Below are 20735 nucleotides of genomic sequence, written 5' to 3'. Positions count from 1 at the left end.
TAATACTCGCATACATTTATAACTGTCACTTTAGTGTTAGTTTTCTTCAAGAAGCTGATTAAACAGCATGATCATTGCACAGGTGATCATTTTAATTTATTTTTACTATTTTCTACATTGTAGAATAATAGTGAAAACATAAAAACTATGAAATAACACATATGGAATCATGTAGTAACCAAAAAGATGTTAAACAAATCAAAATATATTTTATATTTTAGATTCTTCAAAGTAGCCACCCTTTGCCTTGATGAGAGCTTTGCACACTCTTGGCATTCACTCAACCAGCTTCATGAGGTAGTCACCTGGAATGCATTTCAATTAACAGGTGTGCCTGTTAATTTGTGGATTTTTTTTCCTTCTTAATGCATTTGAGCCAATCAGTTGTATTGTGACAAGGTAGGGGGGGTATACAGAAGATAGCCATATTTTGTAAAAGACCAAGTCCATATTATGGCAAGAACAGCTCAAATGAGCAAAGAGAAATGACAGTCCATCATTACTTTAAGACATGAAGGTCAGACAATCCGGAAAATTTCAAGAACTTTGAATGTTTCTTCAAGTGCAGTCGTAAAAACCATCAAGCGCTATGATGAAACTGGCTCTCATGAGGACTGCCACAGGAAAGGAAGATCCACAGTTACCTCTGCTGCAGAGGATAAGTTCATTAGAGTTAACTGCACCTCAGATTGCAGCCCAAATAAATGCATCACAGAGTTCAAGTAACAGACACATCTCAACATCAACTGTTCAGAGGAGACTGGGTGAATCAGGCCTTCATTGTCGAATTGCTGCAAAGAAACCACTACTAAAGGACACCAATAAGAAGAAGAGACTTGCTGGGGCCAAGAAATATGAGCAATGGACATTAGACCGGTGGAAATCTGTCCTTTGTTCTGATGAGTCCAAATTTGAGATTTTTGGTTCCAACCGCCATGTCTTTGTGAGACGCAGAGTAGGTGAATGGATGATCTCCGCATGTGTGGTTCCCACCGTGAAGCATGGAGGAGGAGGTGTGGGGGTGCTTTGCTGGTGACACTGTCTGTGATTTATTTAGAATTCAAGGCACACTTAATCAGCATGACTACCACAGCATTCTGCAGCGATACGTCATCCCATCTGGTTTGCGCTTCATGGAACTTTCATTTGTTTTTCAACAGGACAATGATCCAACACACCTCCAGGCTGTATAAGGGCTATTTTACCAAGAAGGAGAGTGATGGAGTGCTGCATCAGATGACCTGGCCTCCACAGTCACCAAACCTCAACCCAATTGAGATGGTTTGGGATGAGTTGGATCGCAGAGTGAAGGAAAAGCAGCCAACAACTGCTCAGCATATGTGGGAACTCCTTCAAGACTGTTGGAAAAGCATTCCAGGTGAAGCTGGTTGAGAGAATGCCAAGAGTGTGCAAAGCTGTCATCAAGGCAAAGGGTGGCTACTTTGAAGAATCTAAAATACAAAATATACTTTGATTTGTTTAACACTTTTTTGGTTACTACATGATTCTATATGTGTTATTTCATAGTTTTGATATCTTCACTATTATTCTACAATGTAGAAAATAGTAAAAATAAAGAAAAACCCTTGAATGAGTAGGTGTGTCCAAACTTTTGACTGGTACTGTACGTCCAACCGGCCTCTCAACCGCAAACCCTGTGTAAACACGCCAGCCCAGTATGACAGCGTGTTCCAGTTCCCGCCAATATCCAGCAATTTTGCACAGCCATTGAAGAGGAGTGGGACAACATTCCCCAGGCCACAATCAACAGCCTGATCAACTCTATGCGAAGGAGATGTGTCGCGCTGCATGAGGCAAATCGTGGTCACACCAGATACTGACTGGTTTTCTGATCCACGGCCCTACCTGTTTTTTAAAAAGGTATCTTTGACCAATAGATGCATATCTGTAATCCCAGTCATGTGAAATCCATAGATTAGGGCCTAATACATTTATTTCAATTGACTGATTTCCTTATATGAACTGTAACTCAGTAAAATCTTTGAAATTGTTGCATGTTGCATTTATATTTTTATCAATATATTTAACATGATAGCCTACAAATTGTAAAATAAAACAAAGAAAAGCTTGGGCATATACAGTGACCTCCAAAAGTATTGGGACAGTGACACGTTTTTTGTTGTTTTGGCTCTGTACTCCAGCACGTTGGATTTGAAATTAGCTTTAATTTGAGGGTATTTTCATCCATATCAGGTGAACTGTTTTGAAATTACAGCACTTATTGTACATAGTCCCCCACATTTTAGGGAACCAAAAGTATTGGGACAAATTCACTTATGTGTATTAAAGTAGTCAAACGTTTAGTATTTCGTCCACAGGAGATTGGTGGAACCTTAATTGGGGAGAACGGGCACATGGTAATGGCTGGAGCGCAATAGGTGGAAAGGTATCAACAACTGTACAGTCAAGTCTACACATTCCACACCAATGCTCATAATCTATCCATCATGGACAAAACACAACATGGCAGTCTCAGTAAGGCAATTCGAATTTTGCAGATAGATGTAAAGTTTATTACATGTCTTAGATGTGGAAAAGTTATAAGCAGAGTGACATGATGCATGCTGACATTTGTGAGAAACTAATTTGAATTTGTGAAGTCATATTTTCTCTGAATACATTTCCTTTTTTATTATGCTTCTCTGTAGGTGATGGCTGAAGAGAACATCAGATATTACACTATAATTACAATCCAATACACTATAATTATATATAACATTATAGTGTGTAAACGATTACATGCGGGTGTAAGTTCAGAAGAGGTGCTTGTTGGGTTGTTTGCATATTTTTTTCCTAGGTTTTGCATGATGTCTCATAGGGATATTTTGTATACCTTATCTCTCTGCATGTGCTCATAGAGGTCGGTGTACTTCACTTCCTTGTGCTAGAGAGAGAAATAGAGAGAGAGGGGGAGGGTATGTAGACATAAACAACGTGACAGAGAAGGAGAGAGAGAGAGGAAGGGGGAGAGAGAGAAGCAAAGTCATTAGCTTGGGAATGTGGACAGGTCGTGAGAGGGTGTGAATGAAAGAGAGAGAGGATTTTTATTAAAGTGTATTTTGAAGTGTAGCAGATTGCTGTTGGATGACTGAACCGGTGGACAGTAGAGTGGACTGACTAACTTTCTGTGTGAGATTTCAGAAGATAAGAAAATTAGCACTCTACACAAAGAAAGAGAGAGAGAGAGAGAGTGAGGGAAGAGGAAATTGGGACGGATGGGGGGAAGAGTTAGTGACACGGAAATAAACACGAGAGAGAGGTAGAGAAAGAAAGAGGTGTAGAGAAAAGTGTCCGGAGCCAAACAGTGGATGTTCTATCTCTTTCCCTAACAGCAGTGAGGTAAGTTCTTCCTTTTGCTGTTATAATGTCTGATGAACAAACTGTACACACATTCTGAATGGATATGAATGAATGCATTTGTCTGCAATAGATTACATAAGGACTCTGGACTAGGCTTTTACTTAAGGGAATGCTATAGGAATGCAAGGTAGAAAATTACTTAAATGTAAGGTAGAAAAGTACTGAAATGTAAGGTAGAAAAGTATAGAATGTTTTGAATGATGCTTGAACTTTACTTTGTTCAGTAATTTCAGGAAGGACAGACAGTGCACAGATAGAGATGTAAGAGATACTACATCACCAAAAGTATGTGGACACCCCTTCAAATTAGTAGATTCGGCTATTTCAGCCACACCCGTTGCTGACAGGTTTATAAAATCGAGCACACAGCCATGCAAACTCCATAGACAAACATTGGCAGTAGAATGGCCTTACTGAAGAGCTCAGTGACTTTCAACGTGGCACCGTCATAGGATGCCACCTTTCCAACAAGTTAGTTCGCCCTGATAGAGCTCTCTCGGTCAACTGTAAGCGCTGTTATTGTGAAGAGGAAACGTCTAGGAGCAACAACGGCTCAGCCGTGAAGTGGTAGGCCACACAAGCTCACAGAACGGGATCGCTGAGAGCTGTCCTCGGTTTCAACACTCACTACCGAGTTCCAAACTGCCTCTGGAAGCAACATCAGCACAATAACGGTTTGTCGGGAGCTTCATGAAATGGGTTTCCATGGCTGAGCAGCCTAAGATCACCATGCGCAATGCCAAGTGTCGACTGGAGTGGTGTAAAGCTCGCCGCCATTGGACTCTGGAGCAGTAGAAACGCGTTCTCTGGAGTGATGAATCACGCTTCACCATCTGGCAGTCCGACGAACTAATCTGGGTTTGGCAGATGCCAGGAGAATGCTACCTGCCCAAATGCATAGTGCCAACTGTAAAGTTTGGTGGAGGAGGAATAATGGTCTGGGGCTGTTTTTCATGGTTCGGGCTAGGCCCCTTAGTTCCAGTGAAGTGAAATCTTAACGCTACAGCATACAATGACATTCTAGACAATTCTGTGCTTCCAACTTTGTGGCAACAGTTTGGGGAAGGCCCTTTCCTGGTTCAGCATGACAATGCCCCCGTGAACAAAGCGAGGTCCATACAGAAATGGTTGGTCGAGATCGGTGTGGAAGTACTTGACTGGCCTGCACAGAGCCCTGACCTCAACCCCATCGAACACCTTTGGGTTGAATTGGAACGCCGGCTGCGAGCCAGGCCTAATCGCCCAACATCAGTGCCCGACCTCACTAATGCTCTTGTGGCTGAATGGAAGCAAGTCCCTGCACCAATGTTCCAACATCTAGTACAAAGCCTTCCCAGAAGAGTGGAGGCTGTTATAGCAGCAAAGGGGGGGACCAACTCCATATTAATGTCCATGATTTTGGAATGAGATGTTCGACGAGCAGGTGTCCACATACTTTTGGGCATGTAGTGTAGTACAACATCAGTGCTCACATAGGTCATAGATGTAAACTACAGTCGTAGCTGTTGTTGTCATGCGTGTGGCTAAAGCAGATCACATGTATGGTGTCATAAATATCTGCATCCGTATGGTCGACATAGCAAAAGTCTTGTGGTCTTTGAACAGATAATATGGAAATGCTACTGTTGTGCTTTGTACTCAAGTTTAGCACGTGCATATCAACCACCTTGTCTTCATTGTCTTTTAAACATGTCTTGCTCAAAACCACACATAGAAGCCCACAGTCATTTCTCGAAGGGACATTTTGACGAACTCAATATACTTAAACCAAATCAAAACTGTGTAGAAATGTTAATGGACCTACATTCATCGTTTCCAGCTCGTTAATAATCCCTAGACAGTCAGGGGGCATAGAAAATTCCCCAAATGATGGATAGAGGAATTTGTTTTGCTAATTTTGACCAGGGTGCTTTTTGACAACACTCATTGGTTTATTCTCCTGTCAAACTGAACTTCTAATAAACCTTTCACAACTTGTTTTTATGTCACTGAGGTTCCTTGAGCTTCTTCTGATTTAAAAAGCTACACCACTCCACTAGGCTTAGCTGTTATGACAGAATCATACAAATACCACATACACACAAAAAGGTGTGAAATCATGGTCCTCTCTCAGACTGCAAAGGGGAATGAATGAGGGCAAAGAGGAGCGTGGAGGGGACTCATTTAGGGGGATTTAAAAGCAACCCTCTGGTCTTAGACCAGTCTGAGCACTGAGAGTTACTGCGAGAGAGTTGCGGTGGTCGCCCTGTTACTGGCAGTAGGCCTACCACTCCTTAGCTCTCACAAATACTCAGTCCTCATTCTCAGAATGAATGATTACGCATGAGTCCCAAATGGCACCCTATTCCTTACATAGTGCAGTACTTTTTTACCAGAACCCTATGGGCCCTGTTGAAACGTAGTGTACTATATAGGGAATAGGGTGCCATTTGGGAGGCAGACAATGTTAATAAGTGATTTTACCGTAGGGAAAGAGCTAAACCGGCTACACACTGTAAAGAAATAGATAAAAGCAAACATTAGCTTTAAGTTATGAGTCTTTGGTGCGTTTTCTCAGCTCACAGTCTCTCCATTGTTTAGAGAGAGGGGTGCCGTACCTATCAGGTATGCACCTATAACTGTGTGCCTGATGTAGGCTACTAATCCATGCAAAGTTTCAAAGTTTCAAAGTTTATTCGCCACATGTCCAGGATACAACAGGTAAAACAGTAGAGTTAAATTCTTCCCTTGAGAGCTCTTTCCCAACAATGCAGTGATAATAATAATAATAATATAGATATAATAATATAAAATAGAATAAAACATTAAAATAAAACCATACAAGAAATACAATAAGAGTTAAAGTAACATGAGAATGCAAGTATATACAGGTAATAATAAATAATAATATGCCATTTAGCAGACGCTTTTATCCAAAGCGACTAACAGTCATGCGTGCATAATTTTTTGTTGTTGTTGTTGTGTGTATGGGTGGTCCCGGGGATCGAACCCACTACCTTGGCGTTACAAGCGCCGTGCTCTACCAGTTGAGCTATAGAGGACCAGGTCAGTGCCAGTACCTTATTCAATGTGCTGAGGTACTAGAGTGGTTCAGGTAGGTTTATATATAAAAAGTGACTGGTAGCAGGATATACATGTAAACAGGGCTGAAAAGTGACTGGTAGCAGGAATACACTGAGTGTAAAACACATTAAGAACACCTTCCTAATATTGAGTTGTTCCCCTTCGTCTGGGCATGGACTCTACAAGGTGTCAAAAGTGTTCCACAGGAATGCTGGCCCATGTTGACTCCATTGCTTCCCACAGTTGTGTCAAGTTGGCTGGATGTTCTTTGGGTGGTGGACCATTCTTGATACACACGGGAAACTGTTAAGTGCGAAAAACCCAGCAGCGTTGCAGTTCTAGACACAAACCAGTGCGCCTGGCACCTACTACCATACCCTGTTCAAAGGCACTTAAATATTTTGTCTTGCCCTTTCACCCTCTGAATGCCACACATACTCAATTGTCTCAAGGCTTAAAAATCCTTCTTTAACCTGTCTCCTCCCCTTCATCTACACTGATTGAAGTGGATTTAACAAGTGACATCAATAAGGGATCATAGCTTTCACCTGGATTCACCTGGTCAGTCTATTTCATGGAAAGAGCAGGTGTTCATAATGTTTTTTTTACACTCAGTGTATATAAATACTTATGGTAATATACTAATGGTAATATATACATGTGAACAGGAGTAATAGTGACCAGTAGCAGGATAAATAGATAGATACTAATGGTAATGGAAATCAATGGACAGCAGTGTAATGGAGTAATACTGTACATCGAATCAATAATCCCTTTAGCAGCAACGTAGGTTGTGTCTAAGTGAGTAGAGGCCTTAGGATGGGCATAGAGTCCGTGTGGATAGTCTGTGGGAGAGGGAGAGCAGTAGTTGTTAGCGATTTAACAGTCCTATGGCCAGGGAATAGAAGCTTTTTAGGAGTCTGTTTGTCTGAGCCTTGATGCACCGGTACCACATTCCGGGGGTGGAGCATGGAGAACAGTCCATGGCTCGGGTGGCTGGAGACTCGGGCAATTTTTCGGGCCTTTCTCAGACACCGCCTGGCGTGAACGTCCTGGATGGCTGGGAGCTCGTACCCCAGTGATGCGCTTGGCCATCCGCACCACTCTCTGTAGGGTCTTCTGGTCGCGGGCAGTGCAGTTGCCATACCAGACGGTGGATACAACTAGTCAGGATGCTCTCAATGGTGCAGCTGTAAAGGTTCCTAAGGATCTGAGGGAGAAGAGGCATTGCCATGCCTTCTTAATGACAGTTCTGCTGTAAGAGGACCATATTAAGTCCTCAGTAATGTGGACACCGAGGAGCATGAAGCTCTTAACCCTCTCAACTGCGGCCCTGTCGATGTGGATGGGGGTCTGTGCCAGCTGGTCTGCGCATACACTGAGTACACGCCCTGGAATACTGTCTGGCCCTGTGGCCTTGCGAGTGTTGACCAGATTAAAAACCTTAACTCACGTCGGCCTCGGAGAGTGATGCATGTCCCTAGACTCCTCATTCCCAGGTTGAAGTTCTCCTTAGGCACAGATCTAGGATCAGGTTACCCTCCTCAAGTCTTAACCATAAGAGGATAAACATTAAACTGACCTTAAATCAGTGTTTGAGGACACACCAGACTCCTCAGCCCCTATACATCACACTCAGAAGTTTTCTGACATACAGCCAACAGCCTCAGGCTTATGTCTCCTTGTGTTTCACTGCATCTGTGTGTGTGTGTGTGTGTATGTGTGCGCATGTACCGGTGTTTTTAGATGGAGGTGTATAAGCTGACAGTTGCTACAGGCACATCAGAGTATTCTGGCACCAATAACTACATATATGTCACCCTGGTGGGAGAGAAAGGAGAGAGTGAGAGAACAATCCTGGACAACCCTGGACTGGACTTCTGTAGAGGAGCGGTGAGTAGTGCTGGGCATGTGTGCTCCAGGAGGAGGAGTACAAGGTGTGTGTGTCATTTTTAGGTAGATTAATATAAAGTGTGGGTGTCTCTCCCTCCCTACCCCCCAGGTGGATGAGTACAAGGTGTGTAGCCCGGCCCCTCTGGGTCCTCTCCTCCTGGTTCGTCTGGAGAAGCAGCGTTACTGGGTGGAGGATAACTGGTTCTGTCGCTATGTCACTGTGGAGCCACCAGGTGGTGGTACAGCCCTCACCTTCCCCTGTTACCGCTGGCTCATAGGAGACATCAAGGTGGAGATACGAGAAGGCACAGGTAATTGGTAAAGGAAAGAAGTTGCCCCTCAAGATACTGCTCTCAAGTCAGTTTGCGTTTTTCCCACTAGTGATAAAGGTTATGTTTTGGGGTGAGAAAGCTGATCCTAGATCTGTGTCCTAGATTTGGTCAAACAAAGGGTAAAGGTCAAGAAGAGGTTTGAGAAGGATGTACAGGTAACTGTCAAAATAAAGGAAACCCCAACATAAAGCGTCTTAACAGGGCGTTGGGCCAGCATGAGCCGCCAGAACTGCTTCAATGCACCTTGGCATAGAAATTCGATCATTTGGTGTTTAGTTGTTGGTGGTGCAAAATGCGGTCTCAGGGGCCACTCCTAAAACTCCCATAAGTGTTCACACACACCCTTTAAACCCCCTATGATCCTTTGAGACCCCTCTTTCAAAGTCACTGAGATCTCTTCTAGCCATGGTAGCCAAAATAATGGGCATCTGGCCATTTTTAAACATGACCCTAAGCATGAGGGATGTTAATTGCTTAAATAACTCAGGAACCACACCTGTGTGGAAGCACCTGCTTTCAATATAATTTGTATCCCTCATTTACTCAAGTGTTTCCTTTATTTTGGCAGTTACATGTATGTGTGAGTTAGTCATCCCTCTCTCTCGCTCTCCCTCTCTCTCTCTCTCTCCCTCCCTCCTTTAGCGAAGAGACTCAGTGATGACACCTCTCCTCAGCTATTGGCTCACAGAAAAGCAGAACTGCAAGAGAGACAGAAGATATACAGGTCAGTAAGATTACAGAAATGTTGTTACACACACACACACACACGTAGGTGCACATGCACAGAAATACGAATACACACACGTCCCAATTCCAATCCCTCCAGAAAGAGAGCCTAGTTCTTACAGTTATGCTTGTTTATCCAGATGGGCTGCATGGGCTCCTGGGATTCCCAAGTGTATTGATGCCAAGACCGAGGCAGACCTGCATCAGGACGTACGTTTTGACAACGAGAAAAGGAGCGACTTTGAGGGCTCCTTACACTATGCGTGAGTTACACACACACTTTTCTGTGTGATGTTATTTTTACGCATTGACATTCACACATGGTGGTCACATTTCCCCTAAATCTAATGTAAAATGTCCCTCACTTGCTCAGACATACAGTACCAGTCAAAAGTTTGGACACACCTACTCATTCAAGGGTTTTTCTTTATTTTTACATTGTAGAATAATAGTGAAGACATCAAAACTATGAAATAACATATATGGAATCATGTAGTAACCAAAAAAGTGTTAAAGAAATCGAAATATATTTTATATTTGAGATTCTTCAAATAGTCACCCTTTGCCTTGATGACAGCTTTGCACACTCCTCTCCTCTCCTCTCCCAGTATTCTAGAGCTGTCTCTGAAGAAACTAGCCATCAGGTTTGGAAAGTCATGGAACGATCTGGAGGACTTTAAACGATGCTTCTGGAAACTCAAAAGCCCGATAGCTGGTAGAGTACAATGAAACAAATATACAATATTTAGATTCAGTGTTTTAGCCCTCCCGCCCATCACTGCATCAGTGCTATTGGTTGTAGAGTACAGGCCAACACTTTTCATTGCTGTCTCTTCCTGTTCATAATCATAGACATTGAGGAAGTGAGACCTCAGAGTAATGCAACAACAGTTTTCACCTAATTTAATCAGTGTTTCATCTACTGTTTCACATTGCAATACATGTTCATATAACGTAATTCAGTCAGTTTTGAATATTTTAAATAATTGATTAAATAATTATTTAATATATGGTCAATTAGTTTTCCCACATTACGTTTAAGACTTCTCTATATTTACTCTCTCAGTCCCATTATACAGTATATCATATATTACCGTTTTTTGTATTGCTTTGGTGCAATTTTCACAAGTATGTTGTACATTTTCACAACTCTTAGTCCAAAACTCAAAACACATTATCAAAAAGGCAGTTGTTTCAAAACTAAGCACATTTTCAATTGACTAAGTACAACACACAAAATCATACAGTCACTTTTTCACCAAACTTAATCAGTGTTTCATCTACTGTTTCACATTGCAATACATGTTCATATAAAGTAATTGCCTTTCACATTGCAATGCTCACATTACTTTTGATATGATTCTCTTCTCTTTTGTTAAAATACATTTTACTATTACTTAATCCGACTGCTCTTAATTGATGATCACTTAAACGTTTGGTAAACCTATAGATTCTACATGTAAACTGGTTTGTCTACTACAGATTTTGAGAACTAATTCAAATATACAGTATGTCTGTAAAGTATAAACATAAAAAGTATACATACTCAAATGTACTACTATGATGACTACTTATGATTTTACTTCTAGTAAGTTTAAAAAAAATCTGATATTGACAAGATCAGAGGTGTACTGTATGTAACAAATCAAATCAAGGTTTATTGGCCGCGTACAGATTAGCAGATGTTACAGCAGGTGCAGTGAAATGCTTGTGTTTCTAGCTCCTACACTGCACTAATACAATATCAATACAATACCAATAATCCAGAAAGTCCAAAATAAGAAATGCATCCCCTATACACTAAACATGTTTCAAGTACATACGTACAATACAATACTGTAAAATACAATACACAATTACAATACAGGTGGAAGATGTACGATTGCCATCCCCATGAGCGTACCACCCTCCTTCAGGCCATGGATGAGGCATGCAATGATGTCAATCCAGACCTGTCAGGCTTGGATTCGCCATGCCAAAAGGTTTTTCCCCAGGTGCATGAACAATTAGGATATTCACTGCGATTTTGATGAGAGCCTATTTCCAAATGCTCAACACAGGCTTGATGCAAACTAGTGCTGCTAAACATAAGGTTTCTTTCATTTCTTTCATTTGATTACATTGTGAAAGATGTTTGCAATGATCACACCTTTGATCACGCATGGGATAGAAATTATGGACATTTTATGTTCAGTCAATTTTAATGGGTAGTGTAAGTGTATTGCCTAATATGAAAACAGTGTAGTGCACAGTCATGTACAGTACTGTAGCATACTACATTCAAAGGGCAATTATGAAACATGTATTTTAAATGTTTTGCTATTGGATTAACTGGTTGTTAAAATAACTAAATTGAGAAGATATCATTATGTTGTGTTTTGGTGATTAAACCAATGTACTCATTATTTTTCACAGTAAACTTAGATTTTGTATCAATGGTTGTGTGATGAAAGATGTCTACAAACAAAATTAATGCACAATGAAAGGTTTTGAATGTAAGACTGGCAGCATTACAAGTGTTACCAGTTCGGAGTTTTGAAAATTCACCACATTTGTGAAAATAGTACCAAAGCGATAAAAAAAAACAGTAATATAGATTATTATATTAAGAATTTATTATTGATACATTCAGACAGTACTTTTTTCATTATGTGGTTGATTGATTGATTGATTGATTATCCCTGTGGTTCCAGAGTACTGTATGGAGCACTGGAAGGAGGATTGGTTCTTTGGGTACCAGTGTCTGAATGGTTCAAACCCCCGCATGATCCAGCGCTGCAAGGAGCTTCCAGGAAACTTCCCAGTCTCTGGAGACATGGTGCAGGGGTCGTTGGCACCCAGGACCACCCTGGACAAGGAGCTCAAGGTGGGGCCCCGCTATCTATCTATCTGACCACCCTCTCTCTGTCCTTCTGTCTGCGTACCAAAATGGCACCCTATTTCCAAAATAGTGCACTACTTTTGACCAGAGCCTATTCTGTCCCACCCCAAAAAAACTATTTAAAAAACAGTTACGTCTCCAGATTTAGGACATATGTTCTAATTCAATCCAAGACAATAACAAACATTTAGTTAATATAGTACAAAGTAATGGTTTATACACCAGTCCCAAACCCTGATTCCTAAACTTCATGTTTGAAAATAAAGCAATTAATATATTTTTTTACACTTTTATTTCAATATAACATCTTGAGTTGTTCTATTATTACATTGAAAGACACTGATCTAATTATTTGTTTTGGTTATTTTTACACATCTTTTGATGTCACTACCAAAACACACACTTTAAAAGACTGTAGAATTAAGGTGCCTTAAACTACAACCCTACAAATATCACCAGGTGATGGGATTGCACCCCTCTCCAGCATGGCAACATGGTGAGTAGTCTGTCTGCAAACATTTTGGAGAAAATGAGTGAGCAAGTTGGTAAATCTTTATGTCTTTTTAAGTGTCACTACCGAACGCTAATATATCAAGAAATATGACAAGTACGATTTTAGGACTAAAATATATATGTTTTGCTGGGATGTAAATATGTCATAATGAAAGCTAGCCAGCCATTTGTTAGCTATGGAGATTCTTTAAAGTCCAAAATAAGTCAAAATTGTCCAAATCGAAAACGGTCACAACCGAAACAATCAACACCATAGAGATACAGAGGTCTCATCTTTGTATCTGTGCCATTATGGAGTCTGTGACAGCACAATCAGCGCCATTGAGGCCATCTCCAATTTAAAGATGCATGCGCCATGCTCTACCACCTGAGCTACAGAGGACCACCCTGTGAGTAGTGGACAAGTGCACACTTCAGGAAAAAGTGTAGAGTGTTGAGATGCATAGCCAGCAGGAGGGGCTCCAACCTTTCAAGAGCCCAAACATTAACATCTATTTGGCCAAAACATAGACATCTATAATATGCTATATTGTACTGTACTCTACTGTACCGTACCCTGCTCTACTGTTCTTTACTGTACTCTACGATACTGTGCTCTACTGCACTGTACTGTACTGTACTGTACTCGAGTTGACTTGCGTTTCTTACAATTGAAGAAAGGGCCCATAGACTCTTGATCTAGTGGTCTTGGTCTTGAGACCACATAAATCCGGTCTTTTATTAACTTGTTATGGTCTCAACTCACTGGGTCTGGATCTTGGGACCAATGTCCTGGTATAAATCTTGGTCTTGGCACCTGGATTTGACCTCTGTCTGGTTTACAATAGGCAACCCAATTTGAAGAAGACAACGCTCTCTGATCATTGGCTGATCAGTCCCAACACATAGGAATCCCCACCCAGTTGACTACCATTAATCTTGGGGTGACGGGGGGAGCGAGTTTGCAAAATGCTATCTTATCACTCAATTACACCATTTATAAAATGGTCATATATATATATATATATATATATATATATATATATATATATATATATATTATTTTTTAAATATAGACTAGCAAAGAAAAAGCGCAAATTGACAAAATGATCCAATGGATTATGATATTTTAGTGGACACAAGGCTGTTTGGCTCACCTCAGTCCAAAGAGGAATAACTTTGTAGCTGTTTCTGATTAATAAACATTGCCATGCTGGTGGGTGGTAACATTTAAATAAAACCCAGCCCTGAAACGAAATGTACGCTGAAAATAGTTTATGTCATGTCATAGGAAAAGACACCGCATTCACATGGATTTGCACCAAGTGGGCAGTTCAGATGTCACTTCAAGCCCAAATATACTGTATCATACTTTGACTAAAACGATGACTTATTGACTTAAATCATTGTGCAACATCATGGGTAAGCTCTGGCCATCGTCTTTCAGCTCTAAAAAGTGGATTTCTACTGGTGTGGGTGTTTAAATGGTGGAAGACTTCAATGGCAATTTCTATGCCAAAACAAGTTATTTCCATCTAGAGTCCTTTATTCATCTCTATGATAGACACTTGACAACAAAACACCTGTTATTTTGCCAAAATAAAGATAGGTAAAGTGATAATTTAAACATCTAACAACATAACTAATTACATGCTAAAGTAATTCAATCAATCAACAAGTTTCAGATTCATACAATCAACATTTAACATTTTACAGAGAACAATTCAAAATTCAATTGAAAGGTTTTGAAAATCAGATTAAAAATAATGTTTTTGGTATTTTGTTAATTTGGTATGCAAATAACATTTATAAGCCCGCTTGGAGTTCTCTTTTTATTGCAACTTTTTCACTATGTTTCAGTAGTGACAACGTTAGTGGTGTGGTAAGGGATTCAGGTAAATATTTCAAATATGCAATACAGACAAAGTGTGCTGAAAGTTTGGGAGAAATAGGATACAAATGTAAAACAAATTCCAACCCCCAATTTACACCACTTCTGTAGAACAAGTCATATACTGCTTGCACTACTTTTGACCAGAGCCCTACGGTGGAACAGCATGTTTATGATGTGGGTAAGTAGGCAAATACTATCCTAATCCACCAGAAAAGACAGAACAAATATTATGGTTAATCTCAAATATACTCATTGATAAAAAAATACAAAAAAATACAAATAAAATAACTGTATAATCTTTGTAAATGATATCATAAATAGGACAGGTGGAGTTGTCACACATACAGTTAACAAAAATATATGGAAATATCTGCTCTATCCAAAATTACAACCAACTGATTCCGCAAAAAAGGAGGTGGCAAGTGGAAAGGGGAGAAGGTAAGGAACTTATTTATAAATACCTTATTTACATAAGTATTCAGACCCTTTGCTATGAGACTCGAAATTGAAATCAGGTGCATCCTGTTTCCATTGATCAACCTTGAGATGTTTCTACAACTTGGAGTCCACCTGTGGTAAATTCAAATGATTGGACATGATTTGGAAAGGCACACACCTGTCTATATAAGGTCCCACAGTTGACAGTGCATGTCAGAGCAAAAACCAAGCCATGGGGTCGAAGGAATTGTCCGTAGAGCTCTGAGACAGGATTGTGTCGAGGCACCAATCTGGGGAAGGGTACCAAAACATGTCTGGAGCATTGAAGGTCACCAAGAACACAGTGGCCTCCATCATTCTTAAATGGAAGAAGTTTGGAACCACCAAGACTCTTCCTAGAGCTGGCCGCCCGGCCAAACTGAGCAATCGGGGGAGAAGGGTCTTGGTCAGGGAGGTGACCAAGAACCCGATGGTCACTCTGACTGAGCTCTGGAGTTCCTCTGTGGAGATGGGAGAAACTTCCAGAAGGACAACCATCTCTGCAGGACTCTACCAAATCAGGCCTTTATGGTAGAGTGGCCAGACGGAAGCCACTCCTCAGTAAAAAGGCACATGACAGCCCGCTTGGAGTTTGCCAAAAAGGCACCTAAAGCCTCTCAGACCATGAGAAACAAGATTCTTTGGTCTGATGAAACCAAGATTGAACTCTTTGGCCTGAATGCCAAGCGTCACGTCTGGAGGAAACCTGGCACCATCCCTACGGTGAAGCATGGTGGTGGCAGCATAATGCTGTGGGGATGTTTTTCAGCGGCAGGGACTGGGAGACTAGTCAGTATTGAGGCAAAGATGAATGGAGCAAAGCACAGAGAGATCCTTGATGAAAACCTGCTCCAGAGTGCTCAGGACCTCAGACTGGGGCGAAGGTTCACCTTCCAACAGGAAAACGACCCTAAGCACACAGCCAAGACAACGCCGGAGTGGTTTTGGGACAAGTCTCTGAATGTCCTTGAGGGGCCCAGCCAGAGCCCAGACTTGAACCCGATCGAACATCTCTGGAGAGACCTGAAAATAGCTGTGCAGCAACGCTCCCCATCCAACTTGACAGAGCTTGAGAGGATCTGCAGAGAAGAATGGGAGAAACTCCCCAAATACAGGTGTGCCAAGCTTGTAGTGTCATATACCCAAGAAGACTCGACGCTGTAATCACTGCCAAAGGTGCTTCAACAAAGTACTGAGTGAAGGGTCTGAATACTTACGTAAATGTGATATTTCAGTTTTATATTTTTAATAAATGTGCAAAACGTTCTAAAAAACGATTTCTGCTTTGTCATTAAGGGGTAATGTGTGTAGATTGATGAGGGAAAATTTTGTTTTAATCAATTTTAGAATAAGGCTGTAACGTAACAAAATGTGGAAAAAGTCAAGGGGTCTGAATACTTTCCGAAGGCACTATATGGGGGATACAAGCATCCCAGCTCTGCAGATTTTGCTGCGAATAGACAGAATCATTAAATCACTTGTTTTGGTACTGCCCATATGTAGCTTGTTTTTGGTCGCGGCTTCAGGAATGGTTGAAAAATTGCTACATTTACTTGGAGCGAACATGCAAATAGCACTGCTGGATGATTTGAAAAGTCATAGTCAATCGATCAATAATATAATAATACTCTTAGCAAAGGTGTTTATCTTTAATTTACAATCTGTAGAAACTATGAGAATAGAAAGGTTCAGAACTTTTGTGAAACATCACAGCACAGTAGAAAAATATATGGCAGCTAGAAATCAAAACTGGATGAGATAGATGTGAGGGGTTGAGAGTAGCTGAAGGCTGGGACTAAAAACAAACAAAAGATAACTAATGTAAAATATACTGTCCGTGAAATGTATGTACTATGTATAAGCTAGAAGTGGAAGCTTAAGTATTGTTGTCCATTAGTTTACTCCAATTAGGGGAGGGGTGGTAGGGTAAGGGGAAAATGATAAAGAACGAAAATGTATTTCATTAGTTTATTCCAATTAGGGGAGGGTTGGCAGGGTTAGGGGAAAATAATATATATATTTACAAAAAATATATATGGGATTTGGAAGTGATGCAGACAATTACATTGATAGAAGCCACAATCTATCTGCAATAAAGCTGATCTACCCCCTAAAAGAAATACTATCCTAACCCTAGCCTCAGCTGCCTCTACAGATTTTCTGCTCTCCTCCCTTCATCTCTAGGCTGGTAACATCTACTTGATTGACTATGCCATTATGGATGGTGTTCCCACAAATGTAATCAGGGGGAAACCACAGTACATCGCTGCACCTCTGTGTCTACTATATGAACACCCTGACCTGGGACTCATACCCATTGCCATACAGGTAGGACTGGACACACATACACACAGACAGACACACACAACACAACACACACTTTATTCATCCCTTCTCTTCTCCAGCTAGGACAGACTCCTGGCTTCGACACACCCATTTTCCTGCCTAATGACCCGCCCCTGGCCTGGCTACTGGCTAAGATCTGGGTCCGTCACTCAGAGTTTCAGGTGTTCCAGTTGCTGTCACACCTGTTGAGAACTCACCTGTTGGTAGAAGTGTTCTGTGTGGCTACATTACGTCAACTTCCCGCTGTACACCCTGTATATAAGGTAGGGGTGTATGTGCGTGTGTGTGTGTGTGTGTGTGTGTGTGTGTGTGTGTGTGTGTGTGTGTGTGTGTGTGTATGTTGCTGTCTCATCCCTCTCTCTGTCTCTAGCTCCTGACTCCCCACCTGCGCTACACTCTGGAGATCAACTGCAGGGGACGCACTCAGCTTGTCTCTGCTGACGGCATCTTCAAAAGGGTCAGTTCGCTATTCTCTTTCCTTGAGGGCTCATTTTCCCCTTTCATGTTTTGTCACTTTTTTTTTTTCTTTGAATGTGCGAAATGTCATAGGGACACAGATAGAAGGACAGCTTTGAAAGTGGTGGACCAGTGGTTCGATTTCCCACCATTGTGGTCTAAGCTGACAGCATCATCCTGCTCTCTTCCTCCAGGTGGTGTCTACAGGAGGGGAGGGTCTGCTCGTCCTGTCCCAGAGAGAGTACAAGGTCCTGACCTACCGCTCTCTCCAGCCCTGCTGGGACTTCCAACAGCGCGGCACCACCACGCTCAAAGACTACTTCTACAGGGAGCACAGCCTCATGCTGTGGGACGCCATACACAGGTTTTTACTTCTTGCTTTACTCCTATGTGGCTGTGGTCAAAATGGCATCTTATTCCCTATGGGTCCTGGTCAAAAGTAGTGCACTAAATAGGGAATAAGGTGTAGAGCCACCAAGCTCAGAGACTACTTCTACATGGAACACGGTCCGATGCTGTGGTACGCAATACACAGGTACAATACCCGTGTGACCACTTCTTTATGACCACAGAGACATTGTTTATTAGGTTGTAAGAGGAAAGCAAGGAGGGGACATGCGCTTAGGCCTGAAATATGGACATGCTGAAATTCACATTGAGAAAATAGTATTATGTCCTTTAATTAGCCTACTCTTATTCTCCCTCTATTTCTACCTCACTGTTTGTTTCCCTCCATCTTCCCATCCCCCCTCTCGCTCTCTCTTTTCTCTCTCTCCATAGTTTCGTCTCAGGGATGATATCTGTGTACTACCATTGTGACAGTGATGTGGTGGAGGACTCGGAGTTACAGACCTGGATAAAGGACATCGCTGAGGAGGGCTTTGTCGATGTTCCCAAATTTGGCTTGTCCAACGAACTAAAAAACAAAGCAGAGCTGGTCACCTTGCTGAGTGTAGCCATCTTCACAAGCACAGCACAGCACGCAGCCACCAACAATGGACAGGTATTTCACAAACACACTCACCAGGCACGCGAGCAAGCAAGCACACATGCACATTCACACGCACGCACACTTCTATTAACTTACTCCTCTCTCTTTAACGTAGTTTGACTGGTGTGCTTGGGTACCCAACACCCCGTGCACCATGCGTCACCCCATGCCAACCGACAAGGACGCTGTTACCATGGAGATGATAATGGACAGCCTGCCTGATGTCAGCCAAACATGTTTGGAGATGGCGATCACATGGCACCTGGGGCGGCCACAACCTGATGCAGTAAGTTAAAGGGTTACGCTAACGCTAGCTGATCCCATAGAATCCCAGTCAAACTTGGGAGTAGTTACACATATTTTTTTTAATGGGGGTGGTACCACCTCAACATACATTTGTTTCCATTTCAAAATGCTTTCTCCCGTTTGCTCCTACTGAATGAAACCCTTGTCTCCCACCTCCTTTCATTGTCTTTCTCTCCCTTCCCCTATCCCCCTCTCTTCTCCAGGTCCCAATGGGTCAGTATCCAGAGCAGTACTTCACTGAGCCCCAGGCCCAGGAGGTGATTGACAGGTTCAGACAGGAACTGAAGGATATAGAGGAACACATCCTGAGCCAGAACCAGGGACTGGAGCTACCTTACCTCTTCCTCCTGCCCAGCCGCATCGAGAACAGCATTACTATATAGATTAGACCCCAATGTCTTTACATTATTATTTTTCTACTTACTGAGGAGCAGGGCCAGACTACCGCATTTGGGGCCCAGGGGCCCCTGAGGAGCATCCCACTAGGCACAGACGTCAGTTCAACATCAAGTCATTGGATTTAGGTTAAAAGTTGGGTGAAAAAAAGATGAAATGCCCTTACATTGATCGCTTTTTGCAAATCCAATTAGTTTTCCATGTCATCACATTGATTTTTTGGGGTTGAAATTATGTGGAAACAACGTTGATTCAACCAGTTTTTGCCCAGTGGATAGGCCATCAACTATAGTTCTCCAGCAAACTATGCCTTAACCCTTATCTCAGTTAACCCAGAACTAAAATCCAGACCCTGCACCAGGATAAAGTGACTAAGGGGGCAGTTGAAATCGGCGAGGGGGAAACATTTTGGGGGGTTCTTGCATTGGAATTATATTGAATTCTGCTTATATAATCACGCTATACCACAGTAAACAAAGTTCAAATGCTGAGGCTCTGAGATCTTTGAGTGCTTTTGAAATCTGTAGCCTCTCTCTGCTGCGCTGTATCAGCACAATGGACGGCGCCCTACAGCTAAGCAGTTTTGGTAATGAATATAGGCAACAAGATAGATAGGGCAATTCACCTATTACAAACAGCCTATGTGAATACAGCCTTACACACAGCTGTCTCACCAAAATAATGCAAACTAGTTATTCATGCATGCAAACAAAAATACTGAATAGCAGTTTGGCTTAGAATACCGACATAACTGTGAATGCGAAAGAATGGAACAGAACAAAACAGCGGTATGAACTAGTAGGGCTGGTAAACAAAATATCAGATTGATAAAGGCGTGACACAATCTATATTTAGGCTAGTTACATTAACAGTAAACAAAAGGCGAATGGATATCCAAATAACCAAAACATAGCCTACAGTGATATCCAGCCATGCACAGCTGTCTTGCCAAATAAATAGGCCTATAGGCCTGCTTCAAACATGGAAAACCATGCCGCTCGCTCATGAGTTCAGCAACACATTGTGATATGGCACAATACACTTCTGTGAATCAAATTCGATCCCAGTAATCAATTAAGCAATGACAGCCTAACATAAACA

The 20735-nt window shown here is 41.8% G+C and overlaps 1 protein-coding gene across 1 annotated transcript; it reads left to right on the top strand.

The window, feature by feature from the left end:
• Nucleotides 1–3003: 3003 nt before the first annotated feature.
• Nucleotides 3004–20123, top strand: alox12 (arachidonate 12-lipoxygenase). The gene is made up of 14 exons (XM_041882673.1): nucleotides 3004–3360; nucleotides 8191–8337; nucleotides 8447–8648; nucleotides 9312–9393; nucleotides 9536–9658; nucleotides 10004–10110; nucleotides 12089–12261; nucleotides 17324–17467; nucleotides 17545–17748; nucleotides 17856–17942; nucleotides 18136–18305; nucleotides 18722–18944; nucleotides 19048–19218; nucleotides 19442–20123. The coding sequence occupies exons 2-14, from the start codon at nucleotides 8191–8193 to the stop codon at nucleotides 19619–19621; spliced, it is 2013 nt and encodes a 670-aa protein (XP_041738607.1). The 5' UTR covers nucleotides 3004–3360; the 3' UTR covers nucleotides 19622–20123.
• Nucleotides 20124–20735: the final 612 nt, after the last annotated feature.

This window comes from Coregonus clupeaformis, chromosome 8, assembly GCF_020615455.1.
Source record: "Coregonus clupeaformis isolate EN_2021a chromosome 8, ASM2061545v1, whole genome shotgun sequence".
Lineage (NCBI taxonomy): Eukaryota > Metazoa > Chordata > Actinopteri > Salmoniformes > Salmonidae > Coregonus > Coregonus clupeaformis.
This window is presented reverse-complemented; position numbering and strand designations above follow the sequence as displayed.